Source organism: Hipposideros armiger, unplaced genomic scaffold (assembly GCF_001890085.2).
Source record: "Hipposideros armiger isolate ML-2016 unplaced genomic scaffold, ASM189008v1 scaffold_257, whole genome shotgun sequence".
NCBI lineage: Eukaryota > Metazoa > Chordata > Mammalia > Chiroptera > Hipposideridae > Hipposideros > Hipposideros armiger.
The window spans coordinates 1,775,675-1,799,459 of record NW_017731607.1 but is presented as its reverse complement, the minus strand read 5'-3'; the positions used below and the strand labels follow the sequence as shown (position 1 = coordinate 1,799,459).

Below are 23,785 nucleotides of genomic sequence, written 5' to 3'. Positions count from 1 at the left end.
TGCAGTTTGGTTGCTTCGATAGCCAGCCTTAAACATGGTGGCTGTAATAAAGTTTTAAGAGAATTAGTGAAGCATAAACTCATAGCTTGGGAGCGTACCAAAAGTAAGTATTTGAGGTACCATTTGTGATTTTTCATGTAAGTGGCTTCCCCCAGAGGAGACATCCCAAAAGGCAGGAAGTGGAAGTTGCCAGACCAGAAAAACACTAGCCCTAGAAATGACACCGCATACTTCTACCACTGGTTAGAAGAATCACAGTGCCCATCCAGATCAAAGCGGGTGGAAAAGAATCTGCACCTCCTGATAGGGGATTAGCAAACCCAGCTGGATAAGAGCAAGCAGGATAGAGATACTGATGGTGCCATCTTTGGAAAATGCAATCTGCCACAAGACATTGCTGCTCAAATCATTTGTGTTGAGGGATGAGTTTCTTTCTTTCAACTACCTAGATCCATACTTTATTATAAAATAATAAAGTGATTTCTAGAAAAATGAAATTAACTGATGAAATATAGGCCAAATCCCTTATTAAGAGTTGAAGACATACCATAACTTGGTCAAATGGATATAAAAAAATTTTAATGTAGCCACTTCGTTTCAATTTCTGTATCTTGTCACAGACTAGTAGCAAACAGACTGATGTTAAGCCTGTGGATCACACTTTGAGTAACACTGTTCTAGAGAAGAAATAAAAATTATAGGAAGAAATGCCAAACTTATAAATCTGGATAGCTAATCTTTTTCCAGCTAAGACTTCCCATGTCTCAATTCTTCCCATAACTTGCACTGATGTGACTTGGTGGTACAATGTAACTAAAATATGGTCTTTCTCATTTGCCTTTGTCTTAGCTGTCCAGGGCTATCGGTTGACAAACGCAGGCTATGATTACCTAGCTTTGAAAGCACTTTCTTCTAGACAGGTAGTTGAGTCTGTTGGAAACCAGATGGGTGTTGGCAAAGAATCTGGTAAGTGCTAACGGTACTATTGAACACGTTTTCTTTGCTTTTAGTTTTATATGCTCTTTGAGAAAGTATTCACCTTTATGTTTTTTTATTTTTTCCAACTACACAGTAAATTGGAAAATTGTTTAGAAACAATACAGATTATGAAATTACCTTTAGTGTAGTAGCTTATTGTTTTGTCATGTCTATCACTGAAAATTAAGTATACCAAGAATTAGTTTTCCTCTAATAACTGAAATCTTTGGCAAATATTTTGTTTGCACTTCTTTTATTTTTGGTAAATTGGACATTTTTAATAGTTAAAAATATGTGACACAAGGAAGTACTAGAAGATAGTGAATATCTACAAACCACAAACATTGTTTTCTTCACAGCAAGATAATCAAGAAGGCAAAGTTAGGTATGTGTGGAAGACAGAAAAAAGCATTCTAAAATAGCGTTGAACAAATATCTATGTATTTATTTTCTATGTGGAAGACAAGGAGAAATGAAGAACAGGGAATGATTTTCTTTATACCATGATATAAGAGGTTATACACTGCTTTCTATCCTATGTAATTTATATAGTTACATTATTTATCTAAACAGAAGAAGCAAAATTAAAGTTGGAAGTAAAATAATTATTAGGAAGCCCACTCCAAAGGAGGTTGCTATGTACTTCAGATGGCTTGTATGTCTTCTGTATTAATATCCAGATTACGGTGCATATTTAATAAGTAATACAAGCATGCTAAATACAGCAGTGTGTGCGTGTGTGTGTGTGTGTGTGTGTGTGTGTGTGTGTGTGTAAAACGTATAAAATGAGATCATGAAGCACCTTTTGAATAAACTTGCTCTTAATTATGTCCTATTGTCTTCAATCTAAACAGTAGTAACTTTTTCCTTGTTAAGAACTTCATTGCATACAAAACAATAAATAATACAAAAGAGAATACTATAGAAAGTAAATCATACTTCTAACCCAGGTCTCAATCTCCTGTTGTTATTTCCCAAAGCTATTGCAGTATATTAATGTCTTACATAGCTTTCTAAAAACATTCTATGTAAATATAAATATGTACTAAGGATAGATGTATGTCCATTCACATATCTTTTTAATCACAGGTGAAAGCAAACAGCACTTACTGTTCTGCACCTTGATATCATTTCATATCAGCAGATAGGGCTTTCTCATAGTTGGAGTATCACCTTGTATGGCTGCTCGCTAATTGATTTTACCAGTCCCAGTTGTTATGGGCATTTAAGTTATTTCCAGTCTTTTTTTGTAAGTAACGTGGTTAACACTCTTGTACAGGCATCTCTGTGCAAATAAATTTATAAATACATTCTTAATAATTGAATTATTAGGGCAAAAGTTATGTATACTTAAAATTTTTATGTAACCAAATTTCTCTCCAGAAAGTTTGCACCAGTTTATAATCCCACCAGTATAAGAAAGAGGCTTTTTCTTTATAGGAATGTAATAAACTTTCTCATGAATACTTAAAACTTTCTAAATGTCAATATTACAAATAGCAACTTGTTTAATAGTTGAAATACTTAATGGGATGATCTGCTCCATTCCGATTATAGGATTATAGTCTAACAACTGAGCATTATTCATTGAAGCAATTAAGAATTGAACTTTATGTTGAAAAGGAAGATTATTAAATCATTTCTTATACATACAGGGCACTAAGGAATAATTAGATGTTTATTCCTTAAATTAACTTGATCATTGAGTATCTTTGGAAGCAACAACCTTGACACATTGCATCATTGTTTTATTTTGTAGTAGATATTAATACATCATCTTATTATTTTGGATTATAATGAAATAATTTTGCTAAATGGTAAGTATTCCTGGTTATGAAGAAAGATAAATTTTGATACAAATAAAATGAGACAAAGTTAGATAATTAGAATTGCTTCAACTTATTGGCAAAGAAGTATAATAATATTTTTTAAATCTCGGCTCTAGATATTTATATTGTTGCAAATGGAGAAGGTCAGCAATTTGCATTAAAGCTTCACAGACTGGGAAGAACCTCTTTTCGAAATCTGAAAAACAAGCGAGATTACCATAAACACAGGCATAACATGTCTTGGCTTTATTTATCTCGTCTCTCTGCCATGAAAGAATTTGCCTATATGAAGGTATTTTAATTTTTTTTTCATTTTTTAACCAATAATGTAGCTGAAAGGCTGTAGTGACAAGCATCAGTCTGGTGCCCCCACACCCCCCTACTTCCAGTCCCAGTCCTTACAGTGATTTTTATCTCTATTGATTCATTTCTGTTATTTGTTTTTCTGGTGATTTCCATCTTTGGGAGGATATTTTTAACTGTTAAAATGTATAATCTACAGTATTAACAAGGTAGAGTAGCCTGAAATCACGATGTAATTGCCTCACAAATGTGTGAATATATATCTAAGCTGTAATTGAGAACACTAGATAGTTATCATCTGTAGAATCCTTAGTGTCTCAGATAAGTTCACTGGTATTTTTTATTTCACATAATAGAATAACTGTCAATTTAAAGATTTGTATGTATATTACAAATAGTAAAAATCATTAGTTTTTTAACTTTTACCTTTAAAATTAAGTTCAATATAGATTTATTAAATATATTTAATAATCGAATATCTTCTGATCTTAAACTAATGGTTTATATCCTATAATGGTCAATCAGTAAGTAGGCAGTTTGGTAGGAAACATTACACATATTTCCAAAACTGTATTAGGTATTTTCTCGGGGTATTTATTGAAGGTATAAAAATAGAACTTGGTTGTGCTTAAATATGCTTCTTAAATACATTGATATTTTCCTAACAGAGAATAAGGTAAAATTGAGCTATAGCTTGGCACAAGGGCTAGACCACTACAATAGTCGAGGTTATTGTATGCTTATATAATATTATATGTGCCAATGCATGCTTAAAATCAGCTTGCATTGGGAAAAAAAATAAATTAAGCCAAGCAGATAATCTTTGGAGAGTGAGAAGTATTATAGTTTATTTCCAGTGCAAAGAAGGTAGGAAGTAGACGGCCTTTTAAAACCAACCCTGTTATAATAATAAGAATATATTGAATATCAGCTGTGTGCCTACCACTGTATTAAGTACTGGGGTAGGGTGTGGTATAGGGGTGGATACCAAAGGAAGAACCAGTGCAGCCTGTGTCTTAAATTTAGGAAGATAACACAAACACAAATAAAACAAAAAACAGTTTAACAATCAAATTATATGTGTGAAGTTTAGAGAAACTTCTGTAGAGTGAGTTGATGAAAGAGGTTTCATGAAGTGAGTAGGAGTTGGGTAAAGTTACAAAGCACACATATGATTCTGCTATAAGGAAAAGGCAGTAAAACAGTGTACTTGCAGAGAAGCCACTTTGGGCAAAGATGTGGATATAGGTGTTCCCTGTGTGTCTAGGTGATAGACACAAGCTGTCCTGATTGCGCTCCAGAGTGCTTATTGGCGAGAGTATTGGTTAACTGGATTAAAGAGAGTTTTAAAAACTAGAAAAAGTTGTTCAAAATCAATATTTATAGCCATTGTAGATTTTTTTTTTTAATTGAGCACTGGCATAAGCATCTTAGTTTGCTGTTGGTACACAGAATAAAGGTTAGGTTTGGTGGCAAGAGCTAGAACCACTGGTGGAGTGATCAGGTCTAAGTGACAAAGGCCTAGAAAGGTAGCATTTCAAATGGTAGAGGGCATAAATCTTACATGTATTTTGAAGGAAGTAATAACAATAAGATAGAAAAAGTTAATCACAGGAGAAAAGCTGGATTTATGGATGATCTGAAGCAACATTTGACTCAGACTACTACAACAGTGTGTATGTTTGTCACATGGTACTTATATCATATATTGTAGCCTGATGAAAAGGTCAGTGTTCTATAAACTAAAATGCCTAATCTATTGGAATGTTTCATATCCCAATATACCAGAAGACCGAGTACTTCTTAAGTCACAATTTATTTCCATTCGATTTTCTTTAAACACACTCACTCCCATAATGATAGAAACTTACAAAACAAATGAGGATGTATTCTAAAGGCAGAGGCTCTTTCATACTCATTTTTATATCCCTAGCACAGTGTATAATAACTATGTTCAATAAATGAATGTTTGGTGAAAAAATAAACTGGTTTAAACTTTGTTTTGGGTTTTTTTTTATGTACAGCTAATTCTATGCTGTGAATAAGCCATACATAAATAATCATGTGTTAACTGTAATTTTGTAAAGCTTTGTATGTTTTACTTCTGGTTGTGGGTAGATGTGTTTACTTTTATTCCCTAAAAAATTAATCACCTCTTCATTAGTTTATAACTTTTGCTATGTTTTAGGCATTGTATGAGAGGAAATTTCCAGTTCCAAAGCCAATTGATTATAATCGCCATGCAGTGGTCATGGAACTCATAAATGGCTATCCTCTGTAAGTATATATTATTCTTGAAACCATGGATCCTAATAAATAATTATATAAGGTTCAGTTTTTAAAAATATATATTTTTTAATTAAACGAAATATTGTTTCTGGGAAGTTAGAAATTAACATACAGCAGTAGACTCAAAGGCAAATGAAAATTGGATTTCATCCTAACAGTATATATTTTGTAATCTCTGTGAGTCATTCAACAATTATTAATCTAGTATGTGCCGAGCACTGTTCCAGGCTCAGCAGTAAACAAGACAAAGTCCCTGCCCTCACAGAGCTTATATTCTGATGGAAGGAGACATGCAGTAAATAGCTAAATATATATCAAGTGATAGTAAATGTTATGGATAAAAATAAAATGGGTTAAGGGGGCAGGGAGGACTGAGATGGGTGTAGAAGGCTGCTATTTTACATGGGGTGGCCAGGAAAAGTTTCATTGATAGGTGATTTTTGAGCAGAATCCTGAAAGAAGTGAGGGGAAACCATGCAGATATCTAAGAGAACATTCCAGGCAGAGAGAACAGCAAGTGTATAAGCCCTGGGACGGGAGCATGCTCACACGTTTCAGGGAACAGTGAGGATATATGTCAGTGTGGCTGGAGCTGAAATTATAAGTGATAAGATCAGAGAGGCAGCAGGGGACCAGATCATTTAGGGTCTGTAAGCTATTGCAAGACCTTCGTAATCTTTTTTTATTGAAATATATTTGACACATGATATTGTGTTAATTTAAGGTGTACAACAGGTTGATTTGGTACTTTTAAAGTGGTATTGCCTTTGTAGTGATATTTAGCACAAGGATCTTTTTTAATTTTGATTAAGATAGGAAACCATTGGAGGATTTTGAAATGAGAAGAGACATGATATGACTAATGTTTTAATAGAATCACTCTGACTGCTATATTGAGAGTAGACTAAAAGGAGATGATGCCAGAATTAGGAAGACAAGTTAGGAGATTATTGTAATATTCCAGTCAAGAGATGACGGTAGTTTGGATCAGAGTGATAGATACCAAGGTGTTGAAAAGTGGTCGGATTCTGGATATATTTTTCAGAAAGAGCCAACATGATTTGTTTGGGGTTGGATATTGATATGAAGGAAGGTGCCAGTCAAGGATAACATCCAGGCTTTGGACCTAAATGACAGATTAATTGGAGGGATAAAGTTGACATTTACAAAAATGGAAAAGACTGAAGAGCAGTTTGAAGTTAGGCGGTTGGGCAGAATCAGAGGTCCAGTTTGGGATATGGCAGGTTTGAGATGCCTAGGAGTTTGGGGCAGTCTAGATTGAAGTCAGTATATCTGTATGGTGTTTAAAGCCATGAGCCTGGACAAGATCACTAAGAATGATTTTAACTAAGACAAGAGGCCCTATGATTAAGATTAACCTTGGAGGAATTCCAAAATTTCAAGGTCAGGGAGAAGGAAAAGAACTAGCAAAAGAGACTAAGGAGGATGATCAGTGTAGAAAGAAGACAGCCTAAAGAGTTGGTATACCAAGAGTCAAGTGAAGGAAGTGTATCAAGGAGGGAGAAGACGTTAACTGACAGACCAAATACGGTGAAGACCAGAAGTTGACCCTTGGATTTATTAGCAACATGGAAGCCATTGGTCGTCTGACAAGAGATATTTTATTGAAACAAGTTAGATGAAGAAAGCCTTTTTGTAATGGGTTCATTAGAGTGGGAGGAAAAAACTGGAAAAAGTACATGTATCAGAGTCTGGCTATAAAGAGGATCAAAGAAAGTATGTGGCAGTGGAAAGGATACAGAATCGCAGCAGGATGTGGCTTTTTATTTTTTTAATAGATGGGTGATGTTATGTCTGTATGCTGCTGGGAATGAAAACTGCTAGGGAAACAAGAAATGGAAATATATATACCCACTCACTTGCTTTCATCAAAATCATGAATGAGTACAAATAACCTATTTTCATACTTAAAATATTTTCAGATGTCAGGTACACCACGTTGAAGATCCTGCATCAGTATATGATGAAGCGATGGAACTAATTGTCAAACTTGCAAATCATGGGCTAATTCATGGAGATTTCAATGAATTCAATCTCATTTTAGACAAAGACGACCACATCACCATGATTGATTTTCCACAAATGGTTTCAACTTCTCATCCCAATGCTGAATGGTATATTCCATGCTGAAATTGATTGTGAATGTGGGTGTGTTATGTGTGATGCAATCATTTTTTTATTCGTAATTTTCAACTGTAATACTGTCATTTGGGTCAACTGGTTTGAAGTGGCTGATGTTCATGGTCTAAAATTTGGGCTTTTTTTATTAAATGATATCAAACTACTAGGATTTTCCCCTTAAGAGAATCTTTCTTATCCCTCAGTATTTTAAAGGGAGGGAAATGCACTTTGGTCCAGTTTTTGAAACCTATTCCTTAAGCTTATGCTATGTATTGGAAACCTGAAGAAACTGCCTGCTGTTATAAACCATCAGAACAATTTAAATTACTCTTGTAATCTGACAGACTTTCAAAAGTAAAATTTTCTTAGCCATGGGAACCCTTTATTCAAACAGACTTTCAGGTGGAAGCCCAATTTTTAAAACAAAAGTCTGCTCGGAAGAAGTAGGCACCTGGGTGGGGGAACCCGCTCTCTCTGTCTTTCTGCATTTCTTTCTTCCCCGTGGCTGTCACCAGGAGGGCTTCACCAAGCACAATTCCATAACGTTGGTGGTCTTAATAACAGTTGTGGATTTGGACTGGACTCAGTTGCCACACCAGTGATCTCTTATATCATTTTTAGCTTTTATTATTAGAAAAGAATTCACATAAAAACCTCATCCCTGACACAGGGCAGAATCATTGTGTATATATCACTTTGTGATAATCTTATTCCTCACATTGCTTAACCACTTAAACCAGCCAAGCTCTCAAATATGACAGGATATTTTCCTTTATTTGTTTGTATCCCATGATGCAATTGAGCATAATCAAATTAAAAGTATTTTTTCTCCTCCTGTTCCAAGTTATAATATGAGAAGCTTCTCCTTTTTCACAAAGATAACTGTTATTAATTACATAATGTATTATGAGCAAAGTTGGAGCTCGAACCAGTTTGTGTTCCAGAGGTTCTTCCTCCTGATTTTTATTAGAAAATTTCTATGCTTATTCTAAAAAAAAGAAATGTCATTTAAAAATAAGCTTAAAAAATATTTCCAACAAAACAATCCTATCAGATTAATGCCTGGCGCTTGGGTGGTTGGTTTATCTTTAGATCAGCAGTTCTCAACCTTTCACAGGGGTCGCCTAAGACCATCGGAAAACACATATTTTCGATGGTCTTAGGAACCAAGACACCGCTCCTCTATCTGTCTCCAGGCCCACATGCAGATACACCCACATACGAGTACCCGGCGACCCCTGTGAAAGGGTTGTTTAACCCCCAAAGGGGTCTCGACCCACAGGTTGAGAACCGCTGCTTTAGATGATGACCAATCACCATTTTTATTAAAATGGAATACCACAGTCACACAATGAAGGAACATCTAGGAACTGCCAGAATTAGAGACAGACGTGATAACAGATTATGACATCCAAGTTAAGGCTGCATTATTCTTGAAGACATTGTGATTTAACTTGAACTTTTATGGGCAAGTACTATGATGAATGAGTTGTGCTAAGACACTAGAGATTAAGATACAAATAATGCCTATTTCTGTTTTTGAAGAAGTTATTGTGTAGTAGGTAAGACATATGCATAAATAAACATATAATTTTAAAATAATTTATTGAGGTTTTTCCCAGGGTACCCTAAGAGTGAAGAATAGTGGCATTGCCTTCCCATTTCATCTTTCTCTAAAATAATAATTTAGTTAAAATTCAAGGAGATAGTCAATCCCATGTCACCCTGTATCTTAATTCTCCTTTATTTGGAAACCCAGAGAATTAATCTGTTCTTGTTGCTTTGTGGTGACCTAAAAAGGACCCTGATATTCAGAGGTTCTTCTGTCCAGATTAAGGTGTCTCCAGATCATTATAAGCCACAGCATTATTTATTTCTTTTGGATGTTATTGCAAATCAGCTAATGGATAATAAAGGTACATAAACGTAATTCAGTAGTCAAACTTTCTTATATGTCACTAATCCGTTTTTATCTTCAGCTTTCCTAATTGACCCAGTCGTAGTGGGTATAGCTGATGGGAAGTATAACCAGACTGGAGACTAAAGAGGAAAAGTGGAAATCTGCCCCCAAATTATAGGCTCATACCCTCCTTTTCTGAAATTCATATTCACTTTCTCTTAGTATGTCTGTGACATTATGGGAAACCCTTGAGTTTTCTAACCATAGAAACTGTATGCCTTTGACAGCTTATATTACTTGTTAGTTACCCTCCTTTTAGTTTTAGTGTTTCAAATACACTGTCAACTGTGTATTTTTTTTTTCTTTTGAGTAACATCCTTTTCTCTTTCATGTAGGGAGTAGAAGTGTCATATCAGATAATAAGGATATTGTCATTGGCTAATAAGGGAAAAATGAGCAACAAGGGCTATATCAAAAATGATTCTTGCTTTTGCAGGTATTTTGACAGAGATGTTAAATGCATTAGAGATTTCTTCATGAAACGTTTCGGCTATGAAAGTGAGCTTTATCCAGTCTTTAGTGATATCAGGTTTGTACTCTGCATTGCTTAAAATGATACAACTCTGTTAAATACCTGATTTATTTAGTTCTAAAAATTAACACTTTCATCTAAAAATTTTCCAAATTGTGATCTTTGACACATTAATATCATTATTGAGCATCATTGCTGTGTAGTATATAAATGAAACTTAAAAACTAGAATATTCCTGCTTTGGGTCCATTAAGGCGTGTTAATGAATTTTGGGGATGAATATACCCAGTTTCTTATAAAGTCAAGAATTTTATTCAATGTAGGATGCTATGTGAATAATCTATTTGTAAGGATTCAAGTCAAGTGTTTATCAGAATTTGTGTTTTTCCTTTATTTAGAACAGGAGCTATTTTTAATTGATTCATGGAACCTAATTATATGTACGTTCTCAAAGCCATATTTTCTCATTTATTTTATACACTTAGTTAAGATAATTATTTTCTGATTTGGGATGGTTAACATATTTTAAAAGAACTCTTTACCTGCTTTGAAGGTTAATTTATTAAGTGAGTAAATGTCAACTAAAGTTTCTATAACCTTTCTACTAGTATCTATTGCTTTTCACTGATACTACTTTATTCGTAAATGACAACCAGCATATATCTTTTACATTTGTATACTTAAGTAATTCAAGTATTACATTTCAGGCAAAGAAAATCTTTCAAATATATGAGCTGTTAAATACATTTGAGAATTATAACTTATCAGGATAATAAATATTTATCCATGCCAGATGGTATTTTTCCTCTCTGAATACTTGGCGTGCTTTTGTTTCCTAGGAGGGAGGACTCTCTTGATGTAGAGGTTTCTGCCAGTGGCTACACAAAGGAAATGCAGGCAGATGATGAACTGCTTCATCCAATAGGTCCAGATGATAAATGTATCGAAACAGAGGAGGGATCTGAATTCTCACTTTCTGACGAAGAGGTATCAGAAAAAGCAAAGGTTTATAGGTCAGAAAATCAAAGTGAACAAAACTCTGTAGATGAATCAGTTGACTGTTGTTGCAGATCACCTGGAGACCTTGAACAAATACAGGAAGACAATTTGTCAGAGGGGAGTGCTGCTGCACACAATTTGGAAATGACTGGATTCAGTCAAGCTTTAGAAGAAATAAAAGGGCAGGTTGTTGAAAACAATTCTGTAACTGAGTTTTCTCAAGAGAAAAACAAAACTGAAAATGACACCAGGCAAGATGGTAAGACAGGTCACGGAGGAATCCCCACAGGCTCTGAAGAGGATGAAGATGAATGCCCTCATCTCATTGCCTTGTCCTCATTCAACAAAGAATTCATGCCTTTCAGGTATAGAATGCAGGCCTTTTAGGTGTAGATTTCTGTTGTTTGATTTTTGTCTTTAATCTGGAGCCCTGTACTTTCTTCCATTCTGGTCAATGAGTATTTTTTTCAAACAATGTGTGAGTTGTTTTCTGTGCCATACCGTGTGTAAAAGGAAAGCAAATAGCCCTTTTGTTAAAATTCCAATTATCCTCCTCAATCCACCAGATCCTATACAGCATATTGATTCAAGTTTAAGCATTCTGCCTTAAAATACAATTTGGCTACTTTAATACAGGTCTTTTGATAAATTGATCACATTTTTAGGTGGACGAATTGTTCATAACCACATATCTAATGTATGTTTAATTTATGTATAGGCCAATAAATCTGCAGTAAATGTGCTTTCTTCATAAAAGATCTTAACAGTGACTTTTCTCTGGTACTTTGAACCTTCTGTTCTTTTTTGTTCATGTGAAATTACATAATGCTATATGATTTTTCTTTTCAGAATTGTTTTTTGTCTGCCAATAGGCAGCAAGATGACTTAGCTTAAAAAAAAAAAAAAAGAATTGTTTTTTGCAGGTATTAATCAGCCACAGATTAGCAAAAGATCAAAAATTTAATTTTTAGATTTGGGATAGTTTACCCAGAATAAAGAACTATAGTTTAATGAAATAGTTTTATTTATTTTAAAATAGTAATATGACAATTAAAATTAAATCAGCAGTACATTTATCAGGCATTTCTCAGTACATATTTAGGTCTGCATCCTATGGTTGCCTTTATGGTTAGCATTTTTATTGTGAGCAAAACACAAGAATTCTTTTTCTTTGCCATGTAACCATATCTTGAGACTTGGGGCCATTACCACTTGAATAATAAACATAAAATTAAATTAGAATCAGGAGTGGCAGTGGCTTACGACTTTGAGTAATACAAGAAAATCTATGTAAGTTAAACAGTTTTCTAAGCACAGAATAATTTGTTCTCATTCTCTAAACACGTTGGGCAAAATTTTTATTTTTCAAAGTAGAAATATAAGATAACAGATGTTGCTGAAAAATAATTGACTGTTAAGAGTTCATATCATTTGAGCAATGTGTAAAACAAATTAGACAGTTTCTGTTATTGCAGTTTTTTCTGTCTCTTTCCATTACATCTACTTTTCTTTGGGAAGATGGCAAGAAAGCGTCCTAAGGATTTAGATTGTAAGAGGCAGATTTGTGTATAGTTCCCGTGAAAGAAGGGGGAAAAAGACATGAATTGTGGCTAAGTGATAACAGATTTTTATGGCCAAAACATTCTATCATTTTGAAATTTTGATAGTGACAATCAGAATGCTGAAAAATGAAAATTGTTAATATATTTGGCTTAATTGTGGGTAGTTTTACCTTCACAAAACTTTTAAATATAACATTTCTGAGGTATTTTATGTCTTTAAGTTTTATTATCATGTAAGGAATGATATAAATTAATTAAACATAATTAACTATGAAAATTAACTAGATAAATTGTGATTTTTTTTTTATTTTAGAGATGAAGAAAATATGGAAGATATGAATCAATATAGAACAAGAACTCTGAGTGTTACTTCTGCGGGTAGTGTGTTAAGCTGTTCAACAATTCCTCCGGTAACTATCCATTCAACACTTACAAATGTTTATTAGATCACTACTGTGGACAGATTACTGAGCTGAGGCACTGTGAGGATTACATGATATACAAGATAGTCTCAGCCATTTGGACCTCATGTTAACAGGATAAAATTATAACAAAGTACAAATTTAGTAATACAACAGAGTTCACTTTTAGCTGAAAATGATCAGAGCTTTCAGGGAAAAGACAGCATGTAAGTTAGCTTGGATATGAAGGATAAAATCATAGAAATTTAGATCCAAGAGGGCTTTGTAGAGTCTCATATGGTCTAGTCCCCACATTTTAACAATGAGGACATTGAGGCTCAGATAGGTTACATGACGTTGCTCAGGGTTACCCAGTGAGTGACAGCACCACTAGTTAGTTTGTTCTTAAATTTCAAAAGAGAAAAATAGGTAGTTCTTAAATTTTTGGTATTTCAAGTGTTTGTTGGACATTTAAGCAATGTCCAAAGGAGTTTCATGAGAGACATTCTCCGGACAGGATAATGAGCACAGATCTTCTAGCGCCCGCTGAGGAGCTTGTCTGCCTGCCAGCCTTCTCTCTGAGCTACCCCAAAAGGAAGAGTGAGTTTCCTTTTTTTGTAGATTTTAAGGAGAAATAAAATTACATAATTGGTTTATTGAGTTTTTCCTTCTGCTTAAAGGTATTATGTTGAATACTATTGAAACCAGTTTTTAGTGATAAAATGAGGAAAAGAAGAAAATCATTTCAGAAAGTAGAAAGGAGAAAATAAAATTATGTGGAAAATGAATTCAAAAGAAAAGAATTTGTTTTTGTTTTTCCCTGAACCTTCCATTTTCAAGTTCAGGCATATTGTCAGTAAGTTAAAATGTATGTCTTGTGGTAGGTAACATCGGATATTTACAAAATTAAACCTGAATTACCAAAAACAAGCTAAAAATAGCAGTACTGTATTTTATATAGCACACTTGTAGCAGTTCTGGGACCTTTACTTGATAATAGAAACATTTAGACCTTGTCAGACCAAAATTCTAGAAATGTGTTGATTTTTATATACTCTTTTCTGATGGCCTCATAATTTACTGGTTTTCTAGACATAAAATTTAAATCTGTATAATCTTTGAAGTATCTATTAATTATATTAAAAGATGAAAATATCCTTTTAAGTTTTATCACCTGTTTTTATATGACTGTCTCACACTTCATGGTTTTCTGCCCACTCTTGGCTTTGATATTTTCTATATTTATTGAGATTTACCCTCCTTTTTTTGATTTATAAGATTCAAAGCATAAGCGCTTTTATATCTTATTACAGTGGTATTACATTGGCAGTTGAATGTAAAGAAAAGTGAGATTACTAATTCATGCTACTTTCTTAGGTTCTAATTTATGCCTTTCTATATAGAGAGGGAAAAATTTATACACATTTTATTTGAGAAAGGAAAAAACTGAAATTGTAGTACAGTGAATGGCACTAGCATTCATTTGATTAACGCCATCTTTTGAGCAAACGTCATACTACATATTGCTACTGTAATTCAATTCTACTTTGAAAAGTAATAGATAACATCTCTTAAAATGTGTACATTTTTTTGGCACCCCTGGTATAAAGATGATGGCACTGACCTTGTCTTTAGGTCTTGATGTTATTACATTTCCCTTCCTGCTAACAGCAGGAACTTAAACGTTTACAATGGGTCAGGCCTATAATGAATTGCATTATAAAATACAAATTTGCTTTCTAAGGAGAAAAAAAGATCTCTCTACCTTAGCTTTATCAAAAAGGTTTCCCTCTAATAATTGGAAACAAATTGATCATCTTAACTCTATTCTTTTGGAAATTTGGTCACACTGTTTTCTTTGAGGTCACGTTTTGTTTAAAAGGTCAGGAGAAAATAAACTTTATTTTGTTACCTCCATTAATTTGATGATTGTTGTCTTGAGGTCTGTGCAAAGGTAAAAGATTCTCTCTCTGTTCTTTGAAATTATAATTGTAAGGTCTGTTTTCCTAAAATAGCTTTTTTAGTTCCCTGTTTATTGACAAAGTTGCTATTTATGAACCCTGTTCTTTCTAATATGTAACAGAATTAAATTATAAAATTAAGGTATATTTCATTTTAGTATGTATGCAGCTACCATCAAAAACAACAAACAACAACATACATGATTTTCATTGATTTTTGTTATATACTCCCTGAGATAATATACAAGTATTTTAGTTCATGTTTCATCATTAAAAAAAAAACACCAAATGGGGTTTTTCTTCCATTTTTGTTAACATGAAGGAAATTACATTGCAGGATTTGTAAATTATCCTGGATTAGGAAAAGGTAGATGCACAGTAATACATTATCTCCTTATTTTCTTTAGCAGCTTGATATGATTATCTTAAGGTCCAATTGAAGTGGAGAACCAAGGGGAAACTCAAGCAGAATATTTGGAAAAGAAATTGGGTTTTTTTTCTTGAAAATATTCTGGAGGCCTCTCTGAATTCCTCTAGTTTAAATATGGTGTACCCTCTACTGTTGTTTTCCTGGAACTTTTCATCTCCTATTTGTTCGGTGTCTTCTTTCCTAGTTCCATCTACTTTTCTTACCTCCTTTATTTCTTTATTGGCATTATAGATTCCAGGAGTTATTTGAGTGAATTTTGGGGAGACTTTTTATTACTAAGAATATCTTTTTATTCTGTCCTCACACTTGATTGGGAGTTTACAGAATTGTGGTTTGGAAATCAATTTCCTGTAGAATTTTGAAGGTATTTGCTCTGTTGTCTTTGTTGTAGTTAAGGAGATGCTGTCTCCAGGGTTCTGGTATCCTGATGGGGTGGGAGACTATGATAGTTGCCTGGCTTCTTGGGGTAAAGAAGGGTCCTGGAGGCCAGTCTCACTTTAAACTTTGAGCCAACCCTGCTTTCGCTTCTGAAACTTCTGTGATACCAGGTCCTTCTAAGTCGCCAGCCTTCCTAAGTTTGGGGAGCTGCATCTCATGGGGGTATCATCCTCTGCAGGAACTTGAGTTCTGATTCTTTCCCTGTTTCCCCCTCTCTTCTCTTACCTCTTTTCCATTGACAATCATTAGACTAAAGTAAAGAGGGATAACTTGTTGAAGCCTGTTAATTGAAATATAGTCTGCTTAACTAGATAAAATAATCCAGTCTGCATTTAACTCATCTCATCCCAAGTTTTATATTATACATATGCAAGTCAGGAAACTGTGTTAGGCAAACTAGTTCTTGTAGCCCACTTTTACTTCTCAATTCCATTATTCTTTAATTTTTTAACTTGACATATTTTTAATAAATGCACCTTTGTGCCTCATGTAGAGTGGAGCATATTAAGAAGAGATTCATGCTTCAACCCTTGCAGTGTTTGTCATCTTTTTTTAGGAGACAAGTTGGATGGTGCAAGGTTATATACAATTAAATAACAGTCTATAGTGCTTCAGAGAAAGAAAAGGTTACTGGAAACGGAATAGTCAGATTTTTTAATCATCTTGGCAGTCGTGAGACATTGGCAGCCTGTGTCCTAACTAATAGGAAATAATTTGAATTTATGGTCATTTACTATGAGAAAGCATTCTACATCTCCCAAAAACTGTATGAAGACTTTTCCATGGGTAACTGCTGCCATCAGGTCATTTTTACACCTGAAGTTACGAAGGATATATTGTGGATATATTTTTACCAGTAATGCATAATTTTATTTTCTGCTATTTAAATTGGTAATGTGGTCATGGGAACAGAAACTTGAAATAGACTCACCATGATTTTTACAGTTGCTAGTTTTTATGCAGTGAATACTTTCAAACATAATTTTCCACTACATTAACATGTCTACTTTAACCTAGGAAGCAGAAGAACACGTAGTTTTTATCTTGTTGGTTTTGATTTTTTTGGTTTTGAGGGTTGCTTTTTTTAAAGTTTTCCTGATGGACACTAGGTGGCACAAGGGTGGTTTGTTTTTCAAAGAATTGTGATTATACGCTACTGTTTGCTCTAATGTGTATTTCTGTTAGGTATGTTATCTCTCCTATTTTATAACAAATTGATGTTTTATTTTGCTGGTTTGTATAGACTGTTAGTATTTGGAATATTAAAATTCAAGCTCTTAACAGAAATTTGAAAAATATTAGCAATGTAAACCTTTGTTTTATTGAATGTTTACTCCTTATCAAAATAGTCAATTACCAGTGATACTAATTCATGAAACCTTTCCAGGAACTGGTGAAACAGAAGGTGAAACGTCAATTGACAAAACAGCAAAAATCAGCTGTCAGACGTCGATTGCAAAAAGGAGAAGCAAATATATTTACCAAGCAACGAAGAGAAAACATGCAAAATATTAAATCAAGCTTGGAAGCAGCTAGCTTTTGGGGAGACTAATATATTTAAGACCTTGAATATTTTTCAGAAAGTTGCTATGATCCCGTTTTAAGCCACCTTTAGTCTTTTGGTCCAAGGCAGATAAATAAATCCTCTCTCATGTATAAATTTGACTCATTCAGTACATGTTTTTTAAAGAATAATTGTAGTAATTCTAAAGCAATCCAATTTTACAAGTAATTTTGATGCCTGATATAGCTGATGAAATCTGGTTTTCGAAATAAATTTTATTAGGAATATTTGGGTATTTTTAAAATCTAAATATTGTTTTTGTTGTTTTTTGTTCTCTACCAAAAACAGGTAATTGCTTGGTTTCAAAACCCAACCTTTCTACTTACTAGTGAAAACACCTTAGGCAAGTCCTATTTCTCTCTCCCTCTTTCTGTCCTGCACCACATCGGTTTTAATGTTAAAATCGGATGTATAACTACTTTGAGGACTACCTGAGGCAATACACAGAAAGCACTTAGAATAATGCCTAGCACTTTATAAGCATTCAGTAAAGTGTAGCTATTAGAATTATAATAACGATGTTTATCTTTTTGAAATTCTGCTTAAAATGGTTGGACTTTATTTAACCACTGAAAAAATTCACTGCCATTTATTTATTTTTTTTTATTCTCCATTAAGAATAAGCCAGTAATGCATAATTTTATTTTGTGCTATTTAAATTGGTAATGTGGTCATGGGAACAGAAACTTGAGATAGACCCACCACAATTTTTACAGTTGCTAGATTTTAGGCAGGCTTAAGTAGAAGTAGAAGACGGGGCGGCGGNAAGGGAGGAGTGGAGAAGTTTTTTCTGTTATTCATAGCTGGGTGGGTCCAGCACGTGCACTTCAACATTAACAAGTACTTAGTGAAGGAAAGAAGGAAAATACGTGAGATGTATTAGTTCCTCCCTCAAAGACTGTAATCCAGAGAGATGTAAAGATGGGTGCTTGAGGGACATCACCTGCAGCAGAAAATGACCACTAGATGGCAATGTCATCCCACAGTTTCCAGACAGGATGTCCTTACAAGACCAGTGCTCTAACTCATGAGCTATGGAGCCTACTACCAGGGTGTCCTTAAATTACTTGTATCTGTGATTATGATCTACCAGAGGAAAACCAAATTATTTTCCAAGATTGATAAAGACAGGAGATTCCCTTTAACTTTTGCATAATTAATTTTACTGGTTATTTGCAAGACCTATCAATAAATTCACTTTAATAATATAAATGCAAGAAAATGTCAAATCCAATTCCCTTGAAAATTAACTTATACTAATTTTGAAAGTACATAGCTTTAAATTTTAGTTGTGTCTTTAAATTCACTTAATTTTTTTATAATCTGTCTACCATAAAGCATTTTAACAACATATAATATTGAAAACAGTTAAATAGAACCACAGAATGTTTATTTTGGAATATATGTTCTTATATTCAGAGTGTCAAAAGCAAATTGGGAATGAAACTATACAACTTCATCCAGCTCTGCCTTACTCAGTTGACTCAGTCTGTTTTTTGGGTGCCTACTACATGAAAAACTTACTGTTTGAGGAACTAAGAAGGCAAATACAAGTAAACCTAGATCTTAATAGTCTAAGGTTTCCTGTGGATCACAGAACAAAGTAGTCAAATGCACAAATCTAAACAAATTATTCAAAGTTCAATCACAACAATTAGTTTTAAAAGATGTTTGTGAGTAGCTATCAGTTAGAAATTAGCTTGCCCTATGAGACAAGATGTAACACATTTTAAAATACCTATAGTGAACAATGAGCAAAACCAAATTTTAAGAATACTCTTAATGTAGTTAAGCTGTGTATTGTAATTCTTAACAAAACATTTTTTGAGTCTGGGAATTCCAAATTTAAATCCTGGCTCTTCCACTTCCCAAACCTCAAGTACCTCTGTCGCCTCTTTCACCTCACTGTTTGGATTTGTAAAACGAGGATATTTAATGGTGCCTGTCTCGAGGTTGTTGTGAAGATTCAATGAAATAATGCCTGTAAGGAGCTCAGCGCAGTGCCTGATACAGGCTGTGTGTTTGGTAAGTATTGCTCAAATGATTTAAGGTTACCAAAAGGAAGATTCCAGAGGAATCTTTTCTGTTTTCAAGGTCACTGACATTTCATCTGTGATCCTTTTGGTGTTCCGTTTATATCAAGATGTACAGATGCTTTGCAGCCTTGCATCATGTACTTGCTATATTTATTAGATAAGCTTTTGCTACAAGATACACAATTTATACTTGAGCTGACCTGGTGGTGCTGATAGCCGTCAGTCTTCCTTAGTATACATCTGGCTGTCTTTGAACTTCCCTAGAACCGTAAAGACCTTTAAAGGACACTAGCCTGAAGGTCATGCAGCTCGAGATGGTCATTCTTTTAGTCAACTACTCAGTAAATTTTCTGGCGAAACACATAGTTACCTTGTTAAACTCAGTGGTAAACTTCATGCCCTATAGGGTTTGGGGGTTTTTTTGTTGTTATTTTTATGGAAACAGTCTTTGATGACAAAAAACACCAAGTATATGAAGTACAGAACTATCAAACCATCAACATGTCCCGTAGGTTTATAAGCCACTTCCACGTGATGGAGAGATGAGTTCATTAGATCCTCAGGAGAGGACTACCTGAGGTGTACGTGTATTTCCTGGCACAAAGTCTATACGCTGGGTGGGCTAAGGCTCACCATCTTTATTGTTCATCCCTCAGAATGCCTCCCTAAAGACGGTCAGGCCATATCTTAGTTTGACCAGGTTTTGCTTAATGAAGTTAATGGCCATTTGCTTAATGACCTGGAACCATATACACCTGTATAAGGCTGGGAACGAGGTCAACTTCAGAATAGCCACGAGCTAACAGCTGTGTGATAACCAGGAGTGTGGGAATAACTCCAAAGCCTACAACACGCACAAAGGCTAATACTGTTACATTTTAAAGATCGTAGGTTTTTCTTTTACCTTAATATCATAAAATGATGACATTAAAATGAACATTTTATACAACAATCAGATTTTTGTAGGCTTAATTCCATCAGTAGGAGCATGCTTCATAATACAAATAAAATATTTGGGACGTGTGTCACAATATTACATGCTTCCATTTAAAGAAAAAAAAAACACTTGAAAAGAAAAACCCAGCTTACTATAAGTTTGCTGTTTGTGGAAGAAGTTTGGCCTACGTTCGGAAGAAAAATATATATGTGCATACATCAGGTTTCCAAGTGTTTGGTCTTGCATGAAGTGATGCCGTGAGAAAGTACACAGATTTTTTAGGATAAAATTTATGTTGTCTGAAAGCCTCCACTGTTTGAAGAGACAAGTAAACACATCAATGACCTGAGAGTACAAAGTAGACTATACTGAAGAGCCTGGTACTGTTGATCTGGTGCTGAGAGAATTCTAAGGCAGTGGATAAGTGGAAGACCAGAGTAATTTGGTGAATTGTTTTGGGAAAGAGGGATCCAGTCAAATAGGAAGACTGCAAACGAGCTTGTAAAGAGGAAATAATCATGCAAGAAACCCAGAAGACAGAAATTAATGTAGTGTGCTTGTTATGCTGTAGTTGGGAAATGGGTGTTGTGCTGCAAGGGACTAAAAGATGGTTTTGAATTTTTTGTTTGAAGTTTGACTTGATGTACTAGGAAAAAGCAATTGTATTGGGTTGTCAAAAATGTCATGACGTATTTTTTCTATGTTTTTCATTGCAAAAATGCATCATGACTTTTCCGACAACTCAATAGATTTTGAGTGGTGCAATGATTTGATTTTAAAGGGAGAAGAGGGAGTAGAACTAAGGAAATGCCAATGTGAGAATGAGTTGGAGGGGTTCTGGAATAGGATCTAAATGGTTGCCCAGTCAACCTAAGTATTAAGGTTAAGACAATCTGGAATGTAATCCTATTATATCATACTAGAGTTATAGAGAGACTCTTTATTACCTTGCGTTGGTTTTCTTTCAGAGATGAGATAAAAGTATCTGGATGTAAAATTACTTGCCCATAGTCACAGAGTGAGTAAGGATGCGAGTGATTAGAAGAAAAAAAATGGAATTGCTAAGTATCAGGAAGGTGAATGGGAGGAAAACCATCATACTCAGGTGGCTTAGAGCTTTGTATCCACTCTGGGGTCTCTTCCGCAAAGTCCCTGAGGTCCACAAACTTTGACTTGTCTTCCTGGTCCTGTGGCGGTATGAGAGGGGACAGCCCTTAACCAGGTCCAGGTTTGGAGCCCTATCCTCCAGAAAGTTTCCTTCCTTTTTAGAAAACAAAGTTGTTTTCTCCATAACAAGCCTTTTTATCTTCTCAGAGGCCAAAGGAAAAAAAAACCGTCTCAATAGACCGAAGTCCTGAGTGAAATATTTCTGGTGTTTCACGGAGAGGTAGGAGAGGAGCCAGGTGGTACTTTTTCGTTTTTTTCTTTGAGGCTACTGAGATACCTTGACAGGGTCAGAGGAATAGATTATTCTGTAACTCAGTCTTTCTCTAGTATTCAGTTTGTGAAAAAATAGGTCCCCTTTCTATGCAGTTTCTTATTCCTCTTTCTTTAAACAAATTTTGAAAAGAAATATTTCTTCTGCGTCAGCAGGATGCATGCTAAGTGCAGTGCTCTGGTGGTAACTGTATAGGAAGTAAAATGGAAATTATAGTTTACAGTGTGAAATGGATGGGCACAAGCTTTTATCTTAATGGAAGCATATCCATAAGTGTAGCCTAAATTGAATTAAGAGTATACTAATGATGCAGTCTTTACAGGAAGCTTCATCTAAAATATATGGAGCTGTGAAATTACTGGCTTGCTTGAACTTAGCATCTCCATTAGCAATCTCATGTTTAAGTCATTTTTTATAACCAACAAACATTCTCCCTAGGTTTGTTTTAGTCTAATATTATTAACTTTTTCACTGTCTATATTTTCATTTTAATATGCTCATTATTGTTGCAGATATTCAAATACTCCATGCAACTCATACCCCTCCAAACATGATTTATCTAAAGAAGAAAAAAGGTACCTTCAATTAGCCCATGTAAACTGCCTCATCCCTCAGCATGCCCCTTAGAGAAGACCTCATCTCTTTGTATTTGAGGAGTGACTCAAAGACTCAGCTGGAGTTCAGACACCTCTTTTAGGGTCATTCTCATCATTTTATGGCCACAACATTATATGAAGTTTTTTTCCTGGACACCAAACAAAATAAATTATTATCCTGAACAGTGAAATCTGGGGAGGGGGTGGATTTTGTGAGAAAATGCAGGAAGAGGGAGAGGAACCAATAATTAGATATATTTTTATGAAAGAGAAAATATTGTAAAGGCTACTGACAAAATACACTCAAAAAACAAACCAAAAAAATTTTAACTGTTGTTTTCAAAATATATATTATGCTGGAAGTCAGCCAGCCACAGTTTTCACCGAATTCATATAATGACCCAAGGGCTTGGTATCATCTCCAATCTGGAAAATTTGAATACCCAAATTCTCCCACCTTTAAATATCTCTGAGTTTATCATGAAAGTGTTAACCTGTGAACTAGGAAAGCCTCCCTCAGTGATCCCTTTGCCTCTAAAGTGTTGCTTGAAGGATCAATTTTACTTCTCTTTGGAAACCAAAATACCAAGACAGGCCTGGGTAATTGGTTACATAAAATAATCAAGATGACATGAGTTCATTCAGGATCCCCAAATACACACACACATTATGTGTGTATGTACGATGAGGTGTGATAAAAAAATACAGTGAATGTTTAAAAAATTTATTACAGTAAAAGACACATTGTCATTAATCCCCCTCAAAATACAACCCCCCACTTTGAACACACTTATCCCATCGTTCTTGCCACTTTCTGAAGCCGCTCTAGAAGTCCTCTTTCATGAGTGTCTTCAGTTGCACTGTCATGGCTGCCTTGATGTCCTGAATCGATTAAAAATGTTTACCTTTCATGGTCATTTTGACTTTGGGGAAGAGCCAGGAGTCACACGGTGCCAGCTTCAGTGAATAAGGTGGATGAGGACACACTGTATTGTTTTTATTTGACAGAAATTGCCATACCAGAAGCAATGTGTGACATGGAGCCTTTCTGTTGTGATCAAAAGATATGGTGAATGCTGCTGCCAAGTGCCATCGAATGGAAAGGCAGGGGCCTTCAATATGGGAAGTGGCAACGTGACAAGTTTCAACTTGTTTGATGTAGTCAGTCGGGTGTGAGCTACGGTTGAGAGCAGGTGTATTTTAAAGTGTGCCATAAATCATCCTCCATCATGACAACGCTCCATGTCACGTATCGTTTCTAGTATATGGCAATTTCTGTCAGATAAAAACATTGCAGGGCCGGCCGAGTGGCGCGATGGTTAAGAACTGGCTTGGGACGCCAGAGGGCCCCAGTTTGGATCCCATATATGAGGGCCAGTGACACTGCCCTCTACAGCTAAGATGCTGAACAACAGCTCAACCTGGAGCTGGGCTGCCCTGAGGCGACGGT

At 34.9% G+C, this 23,785-nt stretch overlaps 1 protein-coding gene across 1 annotated transcript in view; it reads left to right on the top strand.

The window, feature by feature from the left end:
• The window catches only part of RIOK2 (RIO kinase 2), a 24,636-nt gene extending 7,058 nt beyond the window's left edge, over positions 1–17,578 (top strand). Inside the window, exons 2-10 of the mRNA XM_019656273.1 lie at positions 6–103; positions 850–966; positions 2,924–3,099; positions 5,299–5,387; positions 7,343–7,534; positions 9,938–10,030; positions 10,813–11,337; positions 12,848–12,944; positions 17,152–17,578. Of these exons, the coding sequence (XP_019511818.1) occupies positions 6–103; positions 850–966; positions 2,924–3,099; positions 5,299–5,387; positions 7,343–7,534; positions 9,938–10,030; positions 10,813–11,337; positions 12,848–12,944; positions 17,152–17,316 (1,552 nt within the window). The 3' untranslated portion in view covers positions 17,317–17,578. The remainder of the gene's footprint in view (positions 1–5; positions 104–849; positions 967–2,923; positions 3,100–5,298; positions 5,388–7,342; positions 7,535–9,937; positions 10,031–10,812; positions 11,338–12,847; positions 12,945–17,151) is intronic.
• The last annotated feature ends 6,207 nt before the right edge of the window (positions 17,579–23,785 follow it).